This window comes from Carassius gibelio, chromosome A14 (genome assembly GCF_023724105.1).
Source record: "Carassius gibelio isolate Cgi1373 ecotype wild population from Czech Republic chromosome A14, carGib1.2-hapl.c, whole genome shotgun sequence".
Taxonomy (NCBI): domain Eukaryota; kingdom Metazoa; phylum Chordata; class Actinopteri; order Cypriniformes; family Cyprinidae; genus Carassius; species Carassius gibelio.
Window position 1 is genome coordinate 1,793,701 of NC_068384.1, and position 21,989 is coordinate 1,815,689.

The following is a 21,989-nucleotide window of genomic DNA, read 5'->3' on the forward strand; positions in this document are numbered from 1 at the left end:
TGCTTTGAATAAAAACATAATTTGTTCTGGGTGTGACTGAAATAATAATACACTTGCATTACACACACACACACACACACACACACACACACACACAAAGTTATGCACCCAAAAAGATGCCCACAAGCCATTTGGATATTTGAGATTAGCAACAACTTCCTCTCTGATTAATATCAGGGCGTTTGACGGAAACTCTACAAAGTCAATATTTAAAGTATGTCGTGACCCATTTTTTATTGCGAAAAAGTTGAGTATCCATGACGTCCCCAAGCATTGCATAACACGCCCAATGTTGTTGCTGCGTCCGGGACAGCGCGGTGATGATGACCTCAGAACTCATACTTGACCGGTTATGTTTTGTAACATATTTTTGCCAAACCCGAACATCACTCGAGATGTCATTTAACTATTAACGCGACAACAGACCCGTTCCCTTGTCGAGGCGATAACTCAACAGTCTCGTTCTCGCCTAACAGGGAACCGAGGATACGATAGTAACCGGAGACGTTTTCTCTGAGGTTCAAAGACTCCGCATGGGCTCACAATCTGACGCACGCTCTTTTACGTCACTGCTTTTTGGAATAGCGAGTGTAACTTTTCATTGACTGTTTTGTTTTTACCACCCGTGTTTATTAAAAACCCGTTTTACGGGTTAAATTATTTCCCGATAGAGATCCGTCTCAATCAGCCCGGAAGGCCAGCACAGCACGCGAGGGTGAGGGGTGGAGCCTGACATGAGAAAACACTCGCGCTGAGTTGTTTAGCCTGTTAGCTAGCCGCCTGACGGCTTTAATTCAGAACATTTAACAACATTCATGATGGAGTCTTCACTCGGGAAATCCGATAGCCAGTGTTTGGCCGTATCCTTTATTTGGAAACTCGGTTGTTCATTTAATTTTGTAAAGAGCAGTAGCTGTGTCATTTAGCCGTGTCTTGTTAGCCTAGTTCAGCTAGTAGCTGTAATGGTAAAAAAATAACAATTATTTTCGTCTCGTCAGTTTATTAAAGAGGCTGAACCGAATTCAGATGTTGTCATCTGGGTTGCCGTTTTCTCTCTGCTGTCTGACATAATTCATACACAAGCGTCTCATGGTGAGCGTTTTGTTTGACCATGCTTTTATATTTCTTAGGAATAACTTGAACATCATTGCGTGACATTGTTGCCACTTGATACGATGTGTCTGTAAGTTACGACATTATAGATGTTACAGAACAGGGGCTGTTTATTATGAGAGTAGCGCCTTTAATGATTTTTTAATGTATATCTTGAAGTATGATGGAGATTTTCACTAATCTTTTATTACTTACCCATAAAGTCCAACAAGTTCTTTGATTGTGTGAGAGAGGGAGCATGGGAGAGCCACGAGACGTCTCACTTTCCACCCCATTCCCTTTCCCTCTGCCTCCAGCTATTCAATTGAATCCTTAACAGTGATTTTACAGACTGTTAGAGGACATGAGCTCAGAAACGGACAAAAAGAACCAAGACTCCTGTCCCTGTTAGAGTGTTCTGGACAGTTCAAGTGAGTAGACTGTTTAATCTCAGTTTTCATTCCACTTGATTCACATGGTCACACGTAAACAGTGCTTTTGTGTAAAACAGGATTTGTTGAGAAATATGAGCATCAGAACTAAATTTCCTTTCAGTCTGATGTGCGTGATTCTTGATTATCATCCCTAAAACTTAGCAACTTTGTTGTAGTCTCTCTTTCACTACTGGTTTATCCAACTGTGACAACCTCTGCTTCTATGAAAGATGAATGTGAAAGAAATGTGAATTGCATATTGCCCTAGATGCTGGTTGCTATAGGTGTCAGAAGACTGTGAAAGATTGTGCGATGAGGCAGTGTGGCTTTCGTTGTGTGTTTGGTGGATGCCAGCGTGCTGCCCATTATTCTGCATTCCACCTCGGTGTCCCGGAGCCTAATAGGCCTCACATGAGCACACAAACTCTTTAACTGCATTAAAACTGTACACACTCTGCTTTACGCAAAGCTCAAGAATTGCCTGGGCAAAAGACGTCACAAATGTTATTTTTTGAATACATCCATTTGTGTAATGAAAAGGATCTCATAATAATTAGAACAAAGTGCACAGTTGATATTTCAGACAATGACTGTGAGTATTAGGCATTAGATGTTAAAGTATGCATTGAGAGGGTAGCACTTTATTTTACAGTCCTGTTCCTCATGTACATACTATGTACTTATTATAGTTATTACAATAACTATGTAATAACTAGTTACTAACCCTGAACCTACCCCTAAACCTAACCCTACCCCATGTAGTTACCTTGTGATACCAGAACTTTCTTAGATACACTGTAAGTACACTATAAGTACATGTTAGTACACGCACTGTAAAATATTTTATGCAAATTGCTTTTGTAGTTAGTCATGCTTTACAAAACTCCTGGATTATGGGAAATCAGTTAGAGCAGTGATTCTTGAGAACCTCCAACACTGCACATTGCAGGTGTCTCTCTAATCAAATACACCTCATTAGCTCATTCATTAAAATTAAGACCTCAAGTGTTTGTGTCAGATATGAAGCACATCGAAAATCTGCCATGTTGGGGTTCTCCAGGATCAGGATCGGGAACCACAGAGTTAAAGCAACAAATTAAGACTAAAATGATAGTTTACATAAAAATGACTAATTTAGGCATTTATTCACAAATAAACATTGATCATAGCCTATAGAGCACAAAAAATACAGTCAACGGCAGCTCAACTGTACCTTGCTTGACATGCAAGAACAAACTTCATTGGTTATTGAGGAATCTCAAACATGCTTGTGTGACACAAGAACAAACACACTCAAGCTTTCCTTTACCGTATTTGATTAGCTCAATTTATGTACAGTGCTTTGATCAGTGTTTAAATGTTGATAATGCCAAAATTATTAAATCTCAGGTTTCAGGTTTCTCTTCAGGTTTGTGTTTTATAGATGAGCAAAAGTCTTATGGGTTTGCAACAACGTAAGGGTGAGTAGATGAGAACGCAATTTTAATTTCACCTGAACTGCTAGAGCATCTTTGTATAGATCACTGAAGGTGTAACCAGCTAATAAAAGTATATAATGTTTCATTTAGCTGGAAAACCTTTGGGGTGGATGGGGAGTGCTTGAATTACAAAACAATTTTGAATTGTGTAGATAATGAAATGTTAATGTGGCAGTGAGTGACACTTTTTAACCTCCGAGAATAAGGAAATATTTTTGGCATGAGCAGATTATAACCATCATCGCTACACTGGGCTATTATTTGTATTGATTGAATGTGAGATTGCTTAGTAAGTCTAGGCCAAATTTCCCTTGTTCATGAGTGCTGCGTTTCCTGGCAACAGCATCCATTACAGCAATTAGCGTCTTCTGAGACTGAATGAGAGGGGCTCGCTGGCAGCAGAGTCTAGTCTTGTCTGCATGCATTTGCAGAGCACACTTTAGGCAGTGATATCTGAAGGTTTTTCCAATAATCCACTGTAATTGAGTTTTTCATGTAGTGTAATGTAGGTAAGACCATGTTGAGAGGAATCTGATGCCCTGGAGTTGGCACTGTTATTGTCAGAGTGAAATATGGTCTGCAATTAGCCCTCCAATATGCATTTAGCCGGCTGCATTTCCAAAAGCTTCCCTCCACCCTCTACATTCTGAAGATACATTTTTGATGAGATAAGATTATGCTGGACCATAGTGGAAATATGAGAGATACAATACCATTCAAAAGTTTGAGGTCAGTAAGATTTGACAATGTCTCTTGTGTTCACTAATGCTGCATTTTATTTGATCACAATTACAGTAAAAACAGCAACCCTGTGAAATAATATTTTCACAATTTAAAAATAACAATTTTCTATTGTAATATATTTTAAAATGTATTATTGTGATGACAAAGCTGACTTTTCTTCGGTGTCACACGATCCTTCAGAAATCATACTTGTATACTAATATGATTCGCTGCTCAAGAAACATCTATTCTAATTATTAATAATGTTAAACAGTTGTGCTGCTTAATACTTTTGCTGAAACCTGGATGTAGTTTTTTGATTCTTTGATGAATAGAAAGTTCAAAAGAACAGCATTTATTTGAAATGGAAATCTTTTGTAACATTATTCATATATTGTAGCATTAAAATGTCTTCTCCATGTCACTTTTGATGAATCTCCTTAAAAAATGAAATCGAACTGACCCTAAACTGTTGAATGATACTCTACAGTGTACCGCATGCTAAATGTATAAACAATTTTTTTTTTTTTTTTTTTTGTAAACTGAGCATGCTTCTGTCGAATAAAACTAAATGTACTGTATAAACCGACTGTGTTAAAATCCTAGATTAAAATGAATTGATAAAGAAAGTATTGTGAAACAGGTTATGTATTCTTGTACAACATTTCATGAATGAATCTCTTGTTGTTAGGTTGGATATTCTGGCAAATCCTGAAACAATTGTATCAAGCCCAGTGTCCCAGCTCTCTATCCCCATTAATAACCATTTTCAGATAATTCGAGGTAAACTTCTATTGTCTATTTATACTTTACAGAAGGATTTTTTGTAACCGTGTAAATGCATTTGCTCTCTCCTCACTATAATATTTTCCTCCCTGTTCAAACTCACCTTTGGTCTCTGTCAATGAGGCTTAGATGATAAGCACTGTTTTGAATGATGAAATCTCCCTCTCCAGATCAAATATTTGAAAATCATTTGTCACCATAGAGGGCAGGTTATTTTTATGTTATGTCTTTCCTGGTACAGTCCTCTTAAAATCTATCCCTGACTTTTTTAAATTTCCTATTTCAGAGATTGAAGAAGTGCTTCTCATTGACATCTCCAATAACAGTAAGTTTTTAATTAATCCTCTTTTCATTTGTTTTACATTTTACATTGCTTTTGCTAATGAATAAAATGCATAGCTTGATGTGAGAATATGACACAATGTTCCTCAACAGCGACAATACAGATTCGTCTTCAAGGCGAGCAAACGCCGGAGCTTCTCCTGGAGCTGCAGGATGATGTTCACACTCAGTCCTTCTTACAGCATGTGACGGAGGCCAAACAGCAAGGTGATCCTCCTCATTTTCCCTGCTCAGAATGCAGCCACAAACATCAAGCCACATTTCTTATTTATTAACTACTCTAATCATTTATTTACCAGAGTAACCAACACCCAGATTTATAGGGTTGTTGGTAATGAATGCTTCCTGGAAGAATTTGACCTCAATGTCAGGCAGTAATTTTGACACGCATAACTCTTTAGTATTGGTTTACTTTAGTTTATGTTAGTACAACTACAATCAAGTCAAAGGTTAAGCCACCTACAAAAAAAACATTGCCCTTGCTAGATTTTTAGAATTAGATTTTTATATTCATTCTTATGAAGAGATTTGAAAAAAGAAAGATCATGTCCAGATCAGGGAAACATTTAAAGTAAAAAACCATGAAAACCTGCTTTTCTTGTTTTGTCTTTCTTTTGGTTGTTGTTTATGCCTACTGTTCACTGAAGCAGACCTGTGCTTTACTGTCCACTCTTGAACGTAGAGCTGCCTATACTAAAATGGTGACAATATGAAATATTTTTAAATGCTGAAGACATTTTAAAAGCCATTCACCATAACTTCATGAAACATCACTGTTAAATGGTTTCATCCCACCTTTAGCTGAGAGGAAGAGTTTACTGCCCAGAAAGATGGAGCCTGTTGTACCTGTTCCGGTCAAAGACTGCATTCCAGTCCCACCTCAAAGAGGAACCTCCAAATCCACCTCTAATAACATCAACAATAGCACTTTAGTAAAGCCCTCAAACACAGGTATGTTATAAAAAAAAAATGGCACAAATAATACAAGAGCATTACCATTTCTACATTGGGTTACATGGGTAGATACATCAAAGACAGTAGTTGCTAGTGAACACTTTGTCGCTTACAATCTTGCTGGTCTGTTCCTCTCTATGTTTATAGACTCCACCCTCTCACTGACCACAGATTTTGGCTTTGAAGAGAAGAAGAACAAGAAAAACCGTATAATTGCGCAACGAGGCCCACCTCCTCCACCACTGCCCCCTCTTCCCCCTCGCAAGGGCACATTTACACCATCCAATAACGTCACGGCAGGCCCAACTACTAAAGAAAGGCCACCATCTGCACAAAACTCTGACAGCCCTTCCAGCTACACCATGAGACAGGCCATGATGAGCACCCACGCAGGGTCAAGGGAAGGCCTTCTTAAGTATCGTCTCAACAAGAAGGAGAAAGAATACGTGGACATTAAGAACTTTAGGTAAATGTAACATGCCTGAAAATGTGTGATTGATTTTGTTTTTACTGATTCCTGACATTTGATTGAGTCACTGTTTTACAGGTTCTTCATTGGCACTTGGAATGTCAACGGTCAGTCTCCTGACAGCAGTCTTGAGCCCTGGCTGTGTCGTGACCCAGACCCTCCAGATGTCTACGCACTGGGGTGAGTGGCAGAACATGGGGTCCTTGCTCCACTGGAAACACATTTGGATCATGCAGATGGGGCAGTGTTTGGGAAACCTGTTTGAAAACAGTCATTGTCATTGTCACTGGTGCAACAATTTTTTTTAGAGAGATCACACTGGTGCGACTGCCGAAATGTTATATAATTATATTTAAAATCAATGCACAGGTCGATTTTGTTAACGGCGCATCCAGTCAGTCTCTGTTTTCGCTTCCCCTCCCCCGCTATTCTATCATCCTCTCAGGTTTTCGCACTCACTCAGCCTGGTTTATACTTGCCACGTCAGCACAAGCGTGAAGGCAAAAATGACGTGAATATTGAGGAAACTATGGATGGTTTTCAAGCTAAAGTAAAAGACCGCTTCTTAAACCAATGAAGGCACCGACAGCAAGTGTAGTTATAATTTTCTTTGTGTTTTCTTTTCGAAAAGCTTTTTATCTTTGCTGTTTATCTCGCGTTACGCTATGGAGGCTGTTATTTTTTGATTCCTCAGTGTTTGCTAAACGTTCTGTAATTTATTCATCTGTATATAATACAGCATGTGGAGCATCTTATTCGTTTTGGTTAATAAGCATTTTGTAAGCTAGTTTGTCAATGTATCTTACTGTTTTATTGTTGTGCTTTTCACTTAAGAATAACAGTGAATCCATATTTTGTTTTAGTCTTACAAAGTGAACGGTGTGTAGATGTATGCAAGCCAAACAGACAATTATATTTTCTTGTAAAAGTGACAACAAGATTGTGAATTCGAAAGTGAAAGCATCCGAAGCCTGGCTTAAAACATGGCAAAAGAGGAACTCCCATTCACAAAATTCAAATCACAAATAACACTACTGATGAAAAAGAACAGGTTGAATGTTAACCGTTTCCATATAATTATAAACTATGATAAAAGTTCATCAGCATGCATTGATTAATCACATATTGTAAATATTGCGACCAAATCATGTGCTCGTGCAACTGAAAAAGTTAGGGGCAAAAGAGCGACCAGTGGGAAGAATTAAGTCTGGAGCCCTGTACATTATTAATTGTCCATTCGTAGATTTGATTGATTATGCTCATGTTGATTTGTTCTGTTATTTGGCAGATTTCAGGAGCTGGACCTGAGCACGGAGGCCTTTTTCTATATGGACTCATCCAAAGAACAGTTATGGGTTGAGGCAGTAGAGAAAAGCCTCCATTCGAAAGCCAAATACAAACAGGTGAGCAAACGACAACTGATTTTTGCTTTTCAACATTTAAAATGCAAAGAACAGTCTAGTCTTTACCATGGTCAACTGAAGAAAGTATGTGGTGCTTGTTTTTATTTTATGTGAACTTTTCATGAGGCTCTGTATCCTGTCTTCAGATCCGTATCATTCGCCTAGTGGGAATGATGCTGGTGGTGTATGTCAACAAGGAGCACGAACATCACATTCGAGAGGTGGCTTCTGAGTCTGTGGGAACTGGCCTCATGAATAAAATGGTGTGTTTGAATTTGTAACAATAGGAAGTGGTTTGTCAAAACAGGAAGTACTTCTAGCCTATCAGTTGGCATATACTTTGTATCTTTTGTTGTGTTTGCATTAGATATAGTGTAATCTTAGAGGGTTATCGATTACACGAATTACTGAAATAACCACAAAGCTAATGATGCAGTAGATCAGTGTCCGTGACCTGAAAATATTAATCCACTTTTGTTGTTCCATTACTGTAGGGGAATAAAGGAGGAGTTGCTGTGCGCTTTGTGTTCCATAATACTAGCTTCTGCTTCGTAAACTCTCACTTGGCGGCTCATGTGGATGATTATGAGCGGCGGAACCAGGACTACAAAGACATATGTGCCCGCATGAGTTTCCACCTAATGGAATATCCACGTCTAAGTATAGTCAAACATGAGTGAGTGTCCCAGACATCTGGTTATACAGAGTAACCATTTTTGAAACTGATTTTCTGTGATTAGATAATGGAATTTTATAGCTAATGTTGGGTCTACTGTATGTTTAAATGGTTCGGTGTTATGATCTCTCCTCTTAAGTGTGGTGATTTGGCTTGGAGATCTCAACTACAGGCTCTGTTTTCCTGAAGTTGGGGACGTAAAAAAACTTATTGCTGAGAAGGAGCTGCGGAGGCTTCAGGAGTATGATCAGGTGAGACCTTGCAATGTTGCTACTTCATAATATTATTTTAGAATCGTTTCTCTCGTTATTAATATTTGTAACTAAATAACAAACTTGTGTTCATTAGTTAAATTTTTTATCTGGTTTAGGTTATCTTTTGTTGCTTCTTCTTTTTCTTTTCCTGTGTGTGTGTGTATGTGAACGGCAGTTCTTTAAGTGGTAGCCAAATACAGGCATACTTCCATTTTTGGTCTAAAAGCTACTTAATAGCATCTTTTTCATTTTGTCAGCTGAACATCCAGAGAAAGACTAAACGTGCCTTTACTGACTTCATGGAAGGGGAGATTAATTTCTGCCCAACTTACAAATATGATGCTAAATCAGACCGATGGGACTCAAGGTAAAGTTCTTGGAGATTAGGACCTCTTCCTTTATACATCATTGTTTGATGATCTTAAAAAGGAAAGAATTGACGTGACATGATTTGGTTTTTGTTGCCCACAGTGGGAAGTGTCGAGTCCCTGCCTGGTGCGACCGTATCCTCTGGAGGGGGAGCAATGTGAAGCAGCTTCACTACCGCAGTCACATGGAGCTGAAGACCAGTGACCACAAACCTGTCAGCGCTCTCTTCAGTATCGGGGTGAGGTTTACTGCTTTAATCCTGCTCCTATAAAGGAGTTGAGAGCATCATATTGATTTTATGTGTGCTGCAGGTGAAGATGGTGATTGAGCATCGCTATAAGAAGGTGTTCGAAGAGATTGTGCGGGAGATGGACAGGATGGAAAATGACTTTCTGCCCTCTCTGTCCCTAACAAAACGGGAGGTGAGTAATGACAGAAAGCCAGACTGCAGCAGAACTGTTTTTAACATTGATCATAATAAGAATTTTTTTTAGCTCTTAAAGGATCATTTGACACTGAAGAATGGCTGCTGTATATTCAGCTTTGCCAAAAAATGTTGAATGGTATTGTATGTGCTTACAGCGTCATTTTCATGTTGCACCTGTTTTTTATCCCATAGTTCACTTTTGAGAATGTGAAGTTCCGTCAGCTTCAGCGTCAGAGTTTTCTCATCACTAATGACGGACAGGTTGCTTGCACCTTCGCCTTCATTCCCAAACTCAATGATTCGCAATACTGTAAGCCCTGGCTACGTGCTGAGCCCAGTGAAGGGGTACTAGACCCTAGTAAGTATCTCAAATGGCATCAAATATAAATGAATGCTGTAGTTGACAAGTACAAACTGTTTGATTAAAATTCCTTTTATCCTTTACTGTGTTAAAAAAAATAAAAAAAATAATGCAATTTCATGGAAACTTTTTTGAAAAAATATTCCATTTAGATGTCAGTATAATGTCAGTGTAATTAATTTGCATCCATGTCCAGAAGGACCACAGAATTTTATGGAAAATATGTGAAATTTGTTCACCATCATTTTGTGAATGGGTCATTTTTCCAAATGATGAAAACGAGAATAAATAAATTGCCTTTTAAAGTGTCTTGTCAGCTGGCCATATACAGTTTAAAAAAACATGATGTATTTTTTTAATTCATGTGCAGAACGTGCATCCTCCGCATTGTCTATATATTCCTATTCCTTGTAGATGAGGCAATGGAGATCTTCCTGGAGGTGTATGTCAGTAAAGACTCTGTGATGCTGCTAAACTCTGGTGAGGATCAAATCGAGGACATCCTGGTGCTTCATCTGGACCGAGGGAAAGACTACTTCATCACTATTGCGGGAAACTACCTGCCCAGTTGTTTCGGCACATCTTTAGAGACCCTGTGCCGTATGAAGAAGCCCATCCGTGAGATCCCCATCACCAAACTCATCGATCTGGTGAGGCTCAGACCACAGCTTAAGTTGATTAGATGGATTATAATCACACAGGATACAGGAATTCTTCCCCATATTTTAGATGTCCAGGGATACAGGATTCTTCTTTGAGGCTATAATGAGGAAGTCCATAAATAAATGTTTTTATGGGATACAGGTTGTTCAGAACCAGTAGGTCATCATGCAAACCACCCGTGCTGTTCGTAACATTTCCATTTGCTTCTATTTTCTCAAAATATGGTTAGTTTTTAATTAGAGAGTAGTCTTCTTTAGTTATTTTCTGTCTCTGCTGTTCAGTTATCACATTTGATAAGGTTGGTAATCGTGGGAAATGTTCCGGTTCCGGTTCCACCTAATGGTTCCGGTTCCATTAAAATCATTAAACAACTATTAAAACTGCACAATACTCAACTACTCAATGCTCAATACTGTTCATTCCTTACTGTCAAATTAATTTAAAGGTAGGCAATGTCAAAATTCAAAATATATTACAATATAAAAATGTTCAGGTTCTGATTCTGGTTCTATTTAAATGAACTATTATTATGTTTTTTACTATTTTACCTTCATTGAATGTAGTCTTGCTGGAAGGTAAGTAATGTTGAGTAATGCTAGTCCATCGATCAGCATGTGCGTCAAAGTTGATATTTTTTTATACTAAGTAGCTGGTTGGCCAAATAATCCCTTGAGGACTAAGACACTTGTTCATTTCCCTAAATTAATGAACTATAAACTGCTATACTTATATAATCATGTATACACACTCTCCATAAAACTCCATATTTTACAAATAATAATGCAGTCAGGAGATGGTGTGATGCAATGAGTGGTTTCCACATTTTTAAACATTTAAAATGCATGAAAATAAATATTTTCTATCACTTTGTTTATCACTCTTGAAATGACCTGTACACTAAATAATCTAGCCCTCATACTTGCATAACAATAGCAGTCTATTTATTCAGTGGTCCAAGCTGAAGTCAGTATGTACTTTAATGACAATATGAGATGAATATGATGTAATTTAGCGGCACGCTACCGGTACATGTACAGTCAGACAAAACGACATGCACAGTTATCAAAGGCGCGAGTACGCGTACAGTCAAGGGAAACGTGTTCGGCAGTTAAAGACGCAATGTGGCACATCGCGACTGTGGAATGTGCTTCATTGGAAACAGTTTCCTCCATAATTAAAGAGGCAGGGCGGCATTTCTGTTATTCTGTTTGTGACATCCCTTACGGGAAAAGCCAAATCATCAGAACACAGCACTTGGTCACGTGTTGCACCAAAACCGTTTTCGGAACCGAAACTTAGATATTGGTTCTGGTTCTGGTTCTTTTAAAAAACAGAACCTGTTCTGAATAAATAAAAAGAATATTCTACCAGGTTGAACTGGTTCTGAATAAGAACTGGTTCCACTTATCCACTGAATAAGAACCGGTTCTCGGTTCCCAACCCTACCTTTGATTGCCAAAAGCTGCTTATCTGTGATTTTGTAATACTGGCTCCGTGTTCTCACTGTTGGTTTCTCTATGGTCTCATCTCTGTCAATTCTTTGAATCCTTTCTCCTCTGACTACTCCTTTCCGACCAATCATTCTGGGTCTGCATGACTCTCAGGGAGAGGATAGCTGCATGGAAAAGGTAAAGTCCCTATTTATCCACAGAAAATATGTATTAGGTTATGCAATAGGACAGCTGCAATCATTGTGACCTACATGTGTGATAGTGGGTGACTTTGTCCTGCTTTTAAACGTTTGTGCCAGTGTGACAGTGTCTCGATGAGCTTGCCTGTTCCTACGGGTCAGCTTGCTGCAGTCACTCTGCTGGTTCAGGCTAATGAAAGTCACTGAGGCTTGAATCTCTCAGCTTGAATTCTACCCCTCCTTTCCTCACCCAGCTCACTGCTCACCAGCCAGCGATATTAGATTAGTAGAGAGAGAAAGCAGCCTCACAAATCAGTGTTTGTAATTTGGAGTCAACTGTTCTACAGAGTTGTTTTTGCCTGTGAGGCTCAGCATGAGTTTCATTCCTGCTAATTGCATGAGTCCTCTTATATTGTTCATTGGTTTTGGGGCTGTCACTTATTTCCATGTAATACAATTTTGCGTCTGTAGAAGAGAGAGAGAGTGCAATACTATTTGTCACCTTTATCAAATGTCAAATGGATGAATTTTTTCATCCATTGCTGTTATATGCTCTAAAGTTTAAACAAAGTGGCCATTGTCCAGGTTGTACTGGAACCATCTTAACAAACATCTTTTATTTAAAGGCACTTTCCACAAAAAGGGTACAAGTAAAATTAAAATAAAAAACAATATTACATTATATGTATTTAATGTATATAATATTTCACACTATTAATGTTTTTACTATTTTTAAATGTAGCTTTGGTGAGCATAAGAAACTTTCAAAAAGATTAAAATATTTTTAAGAATTATTTTTTTTTGTTATTTTTGGCAGAAAGGCATGCAGTTCCATTTAATTAAATATCAGTAAAACTAAAAGTCAATGTTTTAATATTGTGTGGTACCTTATGTGTCTGTTAATACATTAGTTAATACAGTAAGAAAGTGATCTTTTTTCTATTTCACAGGAGAAATGCCGGCTTAATTTCTTGTTGTACAGTTCTGGAACAGAGGATAACCCTCTGAAGATTCCCAAAGAGGTCTGGTTGCTTGTTAATCACCTCTACACAAAGGCCTGCCAGCAGGTAAATAAAATAAAGCATGAATGCTCCAATGGTTAACCATAACATCTCAAATAACTGAGTATTTTTTTAATACACAGGAGGACCTTTTCCAGACCCCTGGCCTGCAAGATGATCTACAAAGTATTATTGACTGCTTGGACACCAGCATTCCTGAATCCATCCGTATCCTTTCCCACCAAAATACATATATAAATATGTTTATAAATGAAAAGGATGAGTTTTTCCCAGCAAATAGATTAATGTTTGGTAGTCTGTATAAACCTTTTTAAAGGACTCTCAGAAATGCTAATGTCTGTCACATCAATGAATGTGACCGAGTGGCAACCTTTAAAACTGCTTTTACTGGCCGGACTCTCCCACACAATTCATCCCTCTGCAGCTGAGGGACTGAGAATGTTTCCTCTGTCCTACTGTAATGGTGCTCCAGACATCCCTTGAGACACTGTGTACTTTCTTTTCTCTCCCTGTCTTTTCCTTTTTCTCACTGCTGTATTTTCTCTTCCTGATGCTAAAATGTGCATTCTCACTGTTCACCGTGGTTCTCCTTGACAATTGGTTAGCTGGCTCGAATCACTCAGTTGCCGAAGCACTATTGATTTTCTTGGAGGCTCTTCCTGAGCCTGTGCTGTGTTACGAACTCTATCAGCGCTGTCTTGAATGCTCTCATGACAGCCGCCTGTGCAAGCAGGTAAACATGGATTAACATGCATGACAGTAACTATACTGGGACTGTCAAGACTATATATTTAATATGCTCTTTGTGGTAGGTCTGGCAGTCTATGTATGTTCTTGTTTCAGTTCCTATTCACAAGCTCTCCATATGATTCTGCATTCAGTGTGATTTGATTCTGATTCACTTGGGTGTATTTTATTGTCCATTTTGCTTATATTGAAGAATCTTGATGTAACTTATATAGAGTTAACAATGCAGAGTCTTAACTATGTAGTTTTTTTTGTGATTAAAAAAACCCTAAAAACTTTAAATAGCATTTATGTAAAACTATTAATATAACTCACACACATACACATTTTGACCATCCAACCATATTTTTTTTATCTTATGACAAGCATCTAAAATACAGTGGCTTACAAAAGTTTGAAGCCACACTGATGAATATAAGATTCAAAGTGCATTTTAAAACAAGAAATAAAGTTTAAGGATTAATTCTTTGTTTTCCTGTAAACGGCAGCTCATATCTCAGCTCCCACGAGCCCATCGCAATGTGTTCCGCTACCTGATGGCCTTCTTGAGAGAATTACTCAAACACTCGATTGACAACAACCTGAACGCCAACCTCCTAGGTGAGTCTGGCTTTCTCTAGTGCTGGCAGATTGCAAACGTTCAAGTGTGCCGCTGTTATATCTCTTCTTGTACCTCTTCACCAGCTACTCTCTTCGCAAGCCTCCTCATTCGGCCGCCTCCCAACCTCGCTGGCAAACAGACGCAATACGATCGTCAGAAAACCAGTGACTTCATATTGGGGTTCCTGATGGGAGGCGACGAAGACTGAGGAAGAGGACTGCAGAACGAGGTGTCATGTCTTTTCTCTCAGAGGTGTTCAGGTGAAGCAAAAAGACACTTGAGGTGTGTTTGTGGCTGGTCCTCTGGGAGATATTTGGGCCACCCTGCACTAAGCTGGCTAACAGCCTCCGTGATAAAAGTTTGACACTGTTGGGTAGTGCCTTTTTTGCACAGACACTGCCCATTGGTTTCGTTACGCTGTTCTTCTGTTCCTTCTACAGAGGAATAGGTGTCAGTTAATTTCTGTAGTATTAATAACTACAATTTAACCCTTACAAACCTCATCTTTTTGACTAGCGTCTATAATGCTATGTACAACCCCACTTTCTCTAGTTTTAGTCTCTGGATCAGAGTGCTGTAATGCCAAATTCGATATTCCCAGACAGATTTGACTGATTGTGTGTGAATGGGACTCATGGGCACTAAAAAGAATGACTTTGTTACACTAAAGGAAAGCAATGTTGTGGAGATTGTATTGACTGCTGCTGCCAGGTTAAATGCTCCATCAAAGCACCATTTGCACCAGTCTCATGCTCCCTTCTTTTTCTCCTTCGAAAATTACCTTCACAGAGAAGTGTTTCCTACAAGGTAACTTTGGCAGTTGACTACCGTTTGGAGTGGAGGAGAAGTCTGGACTATGATCTTTACTCAGTTCTATCTGAATCATGATGAATCAGCCGGCATTGTCCGTCGTGGTGTGCACGTTATGTATGTTTTCCATTCTCTTACACCATTGTCCGCAGCAGTGGGTATTCGGATGTTCTCCACAGATAAAGATAAGTCTGTTATTCTTCTGAACCTTGGTCTCTGGTCTCCTTTTCAGTCCGTTATGATGGCACAACCATACCTATGATTTTCTTAGTCACCTTGAATGATGGCAATGAGCGGATGTGATTACAGTACCTTCATTAGATCTGGATTCTGGTGCTGAAACATTTAGTCTTTTGTGGTCTTATTCATTTACAGATCTGTTATGGATCGTGGTACAGAGACGTTAACGTTTTAACTTATGTGCTCACTGGGTCTTTTATTGTCTTTTATCTGTCCTGTCTTGTAATGAAGATGCAGTTGTGGTTCTTCTATTTACCGTATATGAATGGTGATACTAACCCAGACTTGGGGTAATTTTGTGTACGTTTACTGTCTTTGTGTCCTTTGTTGGTGTTGTTTCATGTTAGTTATGCTTTGTTTTTCTATAGACTTTTTTCTGTTTCTAGTGACAATACCGGAGTGTGTTTATCTCTCTTGAATTCATAATGCACATGATTCTGATGATTCTGCTGGTTTTTAACTTCTTGCACAAAGTCTGGCTTTGTACTACAGTGTGTAAAGAGGAAGTCTCCTCTGTTATGCTCGTATTAATCATCGTCCCAATGCTGAAATGTTATTGGAGCACAAACCACGAAAGCTGTTTCGCCACAATGTGTGTGACATTTCCTCAAAATCTCACAGGAAATGTTTTGTGTCAGTCTTGCAACTTGGAAAAAGAGTTGTAAGCAGTTTCTGTCTTGTTGTTCTGCCTTCCCTTACTGTCAGAAAAAAAAAAAACACAAATCTAATCTAATCCAGAAAGGTGCATATTAGTACCGTTGGAATGGTAAAATGTGCCTTTTAAGGTACTGATGTGCACCTTTTAGTTGTAAATAAGTTACAAAGATGTAAGCTGTTACAATTTGTTCAACACTTAACGAGTGTTGAAAACTAAATAGTGACAATTCTGTGAATGATATTATGTGAGGTTCAATGTTCCCTGATTGTCATGTCTAAATCACTTCACATCCTCTACCATGTTTACCAGCCCTTGTCTGAGCTTTCTGTTGGCCTTTTTTTATTTTCTAATTTCTGCTTTTGAAAGGACCACTATGGAGCTTGACTGTCTTATTCAAACACTTATAGCCTGGAATCATTTTTCATTGCCAGTAGATGATGTTTCTGGGAGGACCTCATTGCAGGAGACTGAATCAGTGGAACAGAAATGCAAATGGCCATTGCACAGATTTCTGGTATGCTGTGAGCACCACCTGTTTGTTTTATCGTTGGGTCCTTTCTTTCTATCCATTCAGTTTTTGTAATGATGTTTCTGGTACTTAACAGATGGGTTCTTGCACATACTTTGTTTTATTTGTGGGGAGGGGCCGGGCATCTAATTTATTCAATGAAATAAAGACATTGTGATCATATTATTTAGTGTTCTGGGATTTTTTTAACTTTTTTTTATTATTATTGGTGCTTGCCAAGTTAATAATTCTTAATAAAGTTATTGAAAGCTGAACTGTCATTGTCTCAGTATAACTGCTTTCTGAAGGAGTGACTTCCAGTCCTGTTGCAGTGGCTGGATTGGTTCTGCTCCGTCGGAAATGTTTGTCTTCTGATGATGTTCCTCTAATTAGTCCACCTTGTGTTCAGCGGAGATCCCACAAGTGCCTGTGACATTCTCAGCCATGGCATCTATAAAGACCCCCGGTTTGTGCGGTTGTCATCTTTTCTTGCTGTCCTGCTGCTGTCATGGCCCTGCTGAGAGTGTCTTCCTACCGTAAGCTCATTTCAGAGAATTCCTCCATATAAACTCATTTTTGTTTCACACTTCACACTGTAGTAATTCTACAGTAGTTGTTGTTGTTATTATAGGTAAAAGTTTGGGGTTGTGACACTTTTTAATGTTTTTGCAAGTCTCTTACGCTCACCAATGCTGCATTTATTTAATAAAAACGTATATTGTAAAATATTACAAAAGTTACTGATTTCTATTTTAGTTATTTAAAATGTACTTTATTCCTGTGATTGTTAAAGCTGAATTTTCAGCATCACTCCAGTCTTAAGTCACACGATCCTTCAGAAATTATTCTAATATGCTGATTTTTGTGCTCAAGAAATGCAGCCTTGCTGAGTGTCATCTTTCAGAAAAAAAGAAAGTTGTCGTACTCCAGTAATTTTGAATGGTAGTGTATTTAAATGTTTTGTTTCTTAAAATACTGTAATTTGAAACATTGAATAAATAATAAAAGTTTTCCATTTACTTGTTTGGATGATATTTACCTATTGAGTATTCCAGAGTAATTGGATCATGAGACTTGGGGACTCAAATGTCTCATTGAATAGGGTTATCTTATAAAATAATGGGAGGGATACTGTCTTTACACGCACACATAAATAAATATATATATATATATATATATATATATACACACACACACACACACACACACACATACACACACACAGTACAGACCAATGGTTTGGACACACCTTCTCATTCAAAGAGTTTTCTTTATTTTCATGACTAAGAAAAATTGTAGATTCACACTGAAGGCATCAATGAATTAACATGTGGAATTATATACATAACAAAAAAGTGTGAAACAACTGAAAATATGTCATATTCTAGGTTCTTCAAAGTAGCCACCTTTTGCTTTGATTACTGCTTTGCACACTCTTGGCATTCTCTTGATGAGCTTCAAGAGGTAGTCACCTGAAATGGTCTTCCAACAGTCTTGAAGGAGTTCTCCGAGAGATGCTTAGCACTTGTTGGCCCTTTTGCCTTCTGTCTGCGGTCCAGCTCACCCCTAAACCATCTCCATTGGGTTCAGGTCCGGTGACTGTGGAGGCCAGGTCATCTGGCGCAGCACCCCATCACTCTCCTTCCTTGATGCCTTCAGTGTGACTCTCTTTCATAGTCATGAAAATAAAGAAAACTCTTTGAATGAGAATATATATATATGACACACATGTATACATGTATACAGTCACACACAGAGATACTGTATATCTGGAAACTAGGCATGTATTTCCATCTAAAAACCTCAATTGACTCATGTAACAATGACTTCACTCTGTATTCTTACTTTAAATTCTAAATAAATTACATAAGCTCTTTTGTGCTTTGGTATTTCCTCTCTTCCTTCAATATTTTGCTTACACAGCAAATAAACAAGCCGTTGATGTCGTGAGACATGAAAATCTTCCCACTCATACACACCCTTGGTTCTGCTGGGTAACAACCAGCTGTGCTCATGCTGGATTTAACGGGTTCCCTGTGTGTGGCCCAATTATCATATTTCCATGATGTTTAATGGGGTCAGTCATTTGCCTGAGGGTGTGAGGAAAATCATATTAGGGCATGAAGATGCTGCAGTCACAGTGTCCTCTACTGCGTTGTGAAATATGATACAACAGTTTGAACATATGCATTTATTCGTATATGCTACATGTCCTCTACTTTTGGAATTCGTACCATGTGTTATGTGGCTATTGTAGGTTTGGTGTTTAGAAGAGGAAAACGAATCTCTGGAGGCTGGAGTCAGAGCAGATCTCCACCAGCACCATCAGCATCAGCTGTCCTGTGGACTACAGTCTGGAGTCTGTGTTAGAAAGACTGCGGAAAGAGAAAGAACCACTCAGAAACTCTGGCCTGGGTGGTGCTGCACATTTATGCCTCACTTGATAAAATGTAATTCATAAGTTGTGTTTGTTTTCTCCTCAAATGTCATAGTTTCTTTAGTACATGATCTATTTTATTGGTTCTTTCTTTGCTACTGGCCTGTTGTTTCCCTCAGGAGGAGATTTTATGCAACACAGAGGAGCTAAAGGGTGAACTGCGGCGTCTGCAGATGAAATACGATCGATCAGGTGGTTGAGCACAAGAGACTCATCCAGCAAGAACCAGAAGATGATTCTGTGGTAATGCCATGAATACTGCAGATTTGATTTCCTATGCAGTGTATAGACAGGCTCCAAAAAGTATTTGGGCATTTCCACCACACTTAAAGTTAAATTCCACAGCTTTTGATAAATTATATCAGTACCAAAGTCACTCTTTAAAGAAATGATATGTTATTTTTATTTCTCAGAATTTTTTAATTTTCACTTTTCTTGTTATTTTTGCTATTTAATTTTAGACCAACTGCCCCAAGATCATTTTAGTAGATGTGTAAAGTCAGTTTCCTATTCACACAATAAATCACTAGAGTACAAATATAGTATATTACTTTACATACCATTTGACAAACACAAAACCCCCAGTACTGTTTTATTTTAGTTTGATTTACTATTATTATTATTATTATTGAGATTTTAATTTGAGCTTGTTTCAGTAATTTGGTTGAGATTTTGTAATTTGTTCTTTTACATATATACCTTTACCTTTTACTTTTCTTTTTTTTTTTTTTTTGTCAGATTTAGTACTTTTAGTACTTCAACTTAAGTAGTTTTTATTTATTTATTTAATATTCAATTTTATTTATAGTTCAGTTACCAAAAACTATTTTAAAAAGTTTAAAAAGGGTTTTAGTTAACAATGTCAACACTGATTCAATAAAAATATCCACATATAATGTCTTATGAAATTTCATCTAAAGAAACTTGATACAGAAAAAAAAATCTATTATTGCAGGGTAGTAACACTTTGCAGTAACCTTAATCACTACTTAAACTCACACCTTCCCACCAGAATTAAATCTATGCAATTATACACCAGAATGTAGGCTTTTATATGAACTTTTGCTAAGCTCTACACTTCCCCACCACCAGATGGTAGTGTTAGCCTGTGATGTGGCTGGTGGGTGTTCTGTCTCCAGTGGAGGTGTGTGAAAGTCCCTGGAGTGGCACAGCAGAGCTGCTGCTCCCAGATCCGCTCTGGAGAGTCCTGATTACAGGCCCTGCTGACTCCTGGCCAGTGGCCACTCTGAAACCCGAGCTGCTTTGTGTAGAAACCACTCCGCCACTCCACAGATGTCAGAGCACATCTCCAGTAAAAGAGCAGATGTGGGAAAGCTTTCACCATGCCTAATAATTCACTCATTCAGCCTCTCATATCTCCTAGATGCAACATAGCAGGGCTTAGCTCTACGGCTGGGCTGAGGGAAAGAACAAAACAGGAATAGAACCAAAGAGGTAGTCGGAAAGATCATTTAGAAGTGGAGTGGCAGCTGTATAAATAAAATTCTTGAGAAACATAAACCTGGCATTCTATATGCATTTTTGTATCTTCACTAGTTTGGATTCACTAAACTAGTTTGAACTAGCATTTTAAAGACAGTGGTTATATGAGAAAAAAAAATTGCATGAGAAAGTATGATTTCAAGCATCTAATTGGAATGCGTCCACCATTGTGAAGTTCAGCCCTTTGGCGGTGTGGAATAGAGAAAGCAAATCAGCATTGAAACATTGTCTAGACTCTCTCCAGTACTGGGCTTGTGTTCACGCTGAGATAACGGGAACATCAGCCTCTGTGCCAATTCTGGGTTCCAGGGAAGCGTGTGTGTGCAATGCGCCTCCTCTGCTGCCCAGACCCACCGTCACATTGCAGCATTCACATGCAAATGCTTTCACTCTGAGTAATTGAATTCATCGCCAATTAATCGGGCACTTAAGATACCCAGATGAGCCGAATAAAGTGCAGCTTTGTCTGAATGTTGGATGTCGGTCTACATATGTGGATCTCTTCTTCCCTGCATTACTGTCTTTGCTGGGGGAAACTTGGTGGCACCGATGATGCTCACGATAGAAGATGTTGAGGGTAAGTGCTTTGTGTTTGAATTGACCTTTATTTCTGCTGCCCCGCTCAGGAGTTGGAAGCATTTACCCCTGACTGCCTGGCCCTGCAAGAGCAAGTGGCCATATATAAAGAGCAGCTGGCTGCCATGAAACGGTAAGACCATGCAGAATGTTGCATCAATAACACTTCTTGTTACTTCTTAGTTGTTATCAGAAAAGGCAATTTTACATTAGACCTCTGAATTCTTGGAATGGTCTTTTAGGGGTTTGGCCATTTAAAGTGTCTCCTCTGATCGTAAGGGGAACAGGTTTCGCGGAATGGAGACTGACAGGAATCACGGTCCCTCAAAACACAGAATGAAAGAATATATGGGGAGTCTGCGGGTACTCAAGTGCTGAAAACAGAAATTTCCATTGACCTCCCTCTGGGATGTGCAACATAACTCACAGTTCAGGCATATGAAATGAAAACTGAAGTTCTTCTTGTTTTATTAACATCTGCTGCTTACTCACTCATTTTTCACATTGAGGAGAACAAGCTGAGACTTGGACTCAATCTCCTTTTCATGAACACTTCATCAGACCAAGATTAATGAACAGCTGCCCTGTCTCGCATGGGCAGATATTGTTACCTGAGGAGAAAACGAAAGTCATATTGTTGTGTTTGCCCACAGAGGATGGAGAAATTATGTGAGCCCAGGACTCCGGATGGAGGTTCTCCTACTGTATCCCTGCAGTTCTCCTCCTTTGATATCACTCCATTCATCATGAACATCAAAGAGTACTACAGCAAACTGGTGATTTACACACAGATAGAGACATCGACTCTGACACCTCAATGACTGTT

At 38.7% G+C, this 21,989-nt stretch overlaps 1 protein-coding gene and 1 long non-coding RNA gene across 7 annotated transcripts; both read left to right on the forward strand.

The window, feature by feature from the left end:
• The first annotated feature begins 288 nt into the window (after window positions 1-288).
• Window positions 289-16,833, forward strand: LOC128027195 (inositol polyphosphate 5-phosphatase OCRL). 6 transcript variants are annotated; one of them, XM_052614536.1, is made up of 23 exons: window positions 289-860; window positions 1,444-1,523; window positions 4,419-4,510; window positions 4,800-4,838; window positions 4,949-5,062; window positions 5,657-5,806; window positions 5,957-6,275; window positions 6,357-6,458; window positions 7,567-7,681; window positions 7,828-7,944; window positions 8,176-8,357; window positions 8,497-8,608; window positions 8,869-8,978; window positions 9,083-9,218; window positions 9,292-9,402; window positions 9,600-9,765; window positions 10,183-10,418; window positions 12,036-12,059; window positions 13,012-13,128; window positions 13,206-13,290; window positions 13,689-13,816; window positions 14,319-14,430; window positions 14,515-16,833. In XM_052614536.1, the coding sequence occupies exons 1-23, from the start codon at window positions 816-818 to the stop codon at window positions 14,637-14,639; spliced, it is 2,817 nt and encodes a 938-aa protein (XP_052470496.1). In that variant the 5' UTR covers window positions 289-815; the 3' UTR covers window positions 14,640-16,833. The 6 variants fall into 6 exon arrangements, with proteins under 6 accessions (XP_052470496.1, XP_052470498.1, XP_052470497.1 ...); XM_052614538.1 differs by having other exon boundaries at window positions 5,981-6,275; XM_052614541.1 differs by lacking the exon at window positions 289-860 and adding an exon at window positions 1,070-1,092 and having other exon boundaries at window positions 1,410-1,523.
• A 1,788-nt stretch (window positions 16,834-18,621) lies between these two features.
• On the forward strand, window positions 18,622-21,989 carry LOC128027057 (uncharacterized). Its single transcript, XR_008186618.1, has 4 exons — window positions 18,622-19,097; window positions 19,204-19,327; window positions 21,214-21,296; window positions 21,817-21,989. It is a non-coding gene; the product is annotated as an uncharacterized LOC128027057 (long non-coding RNA).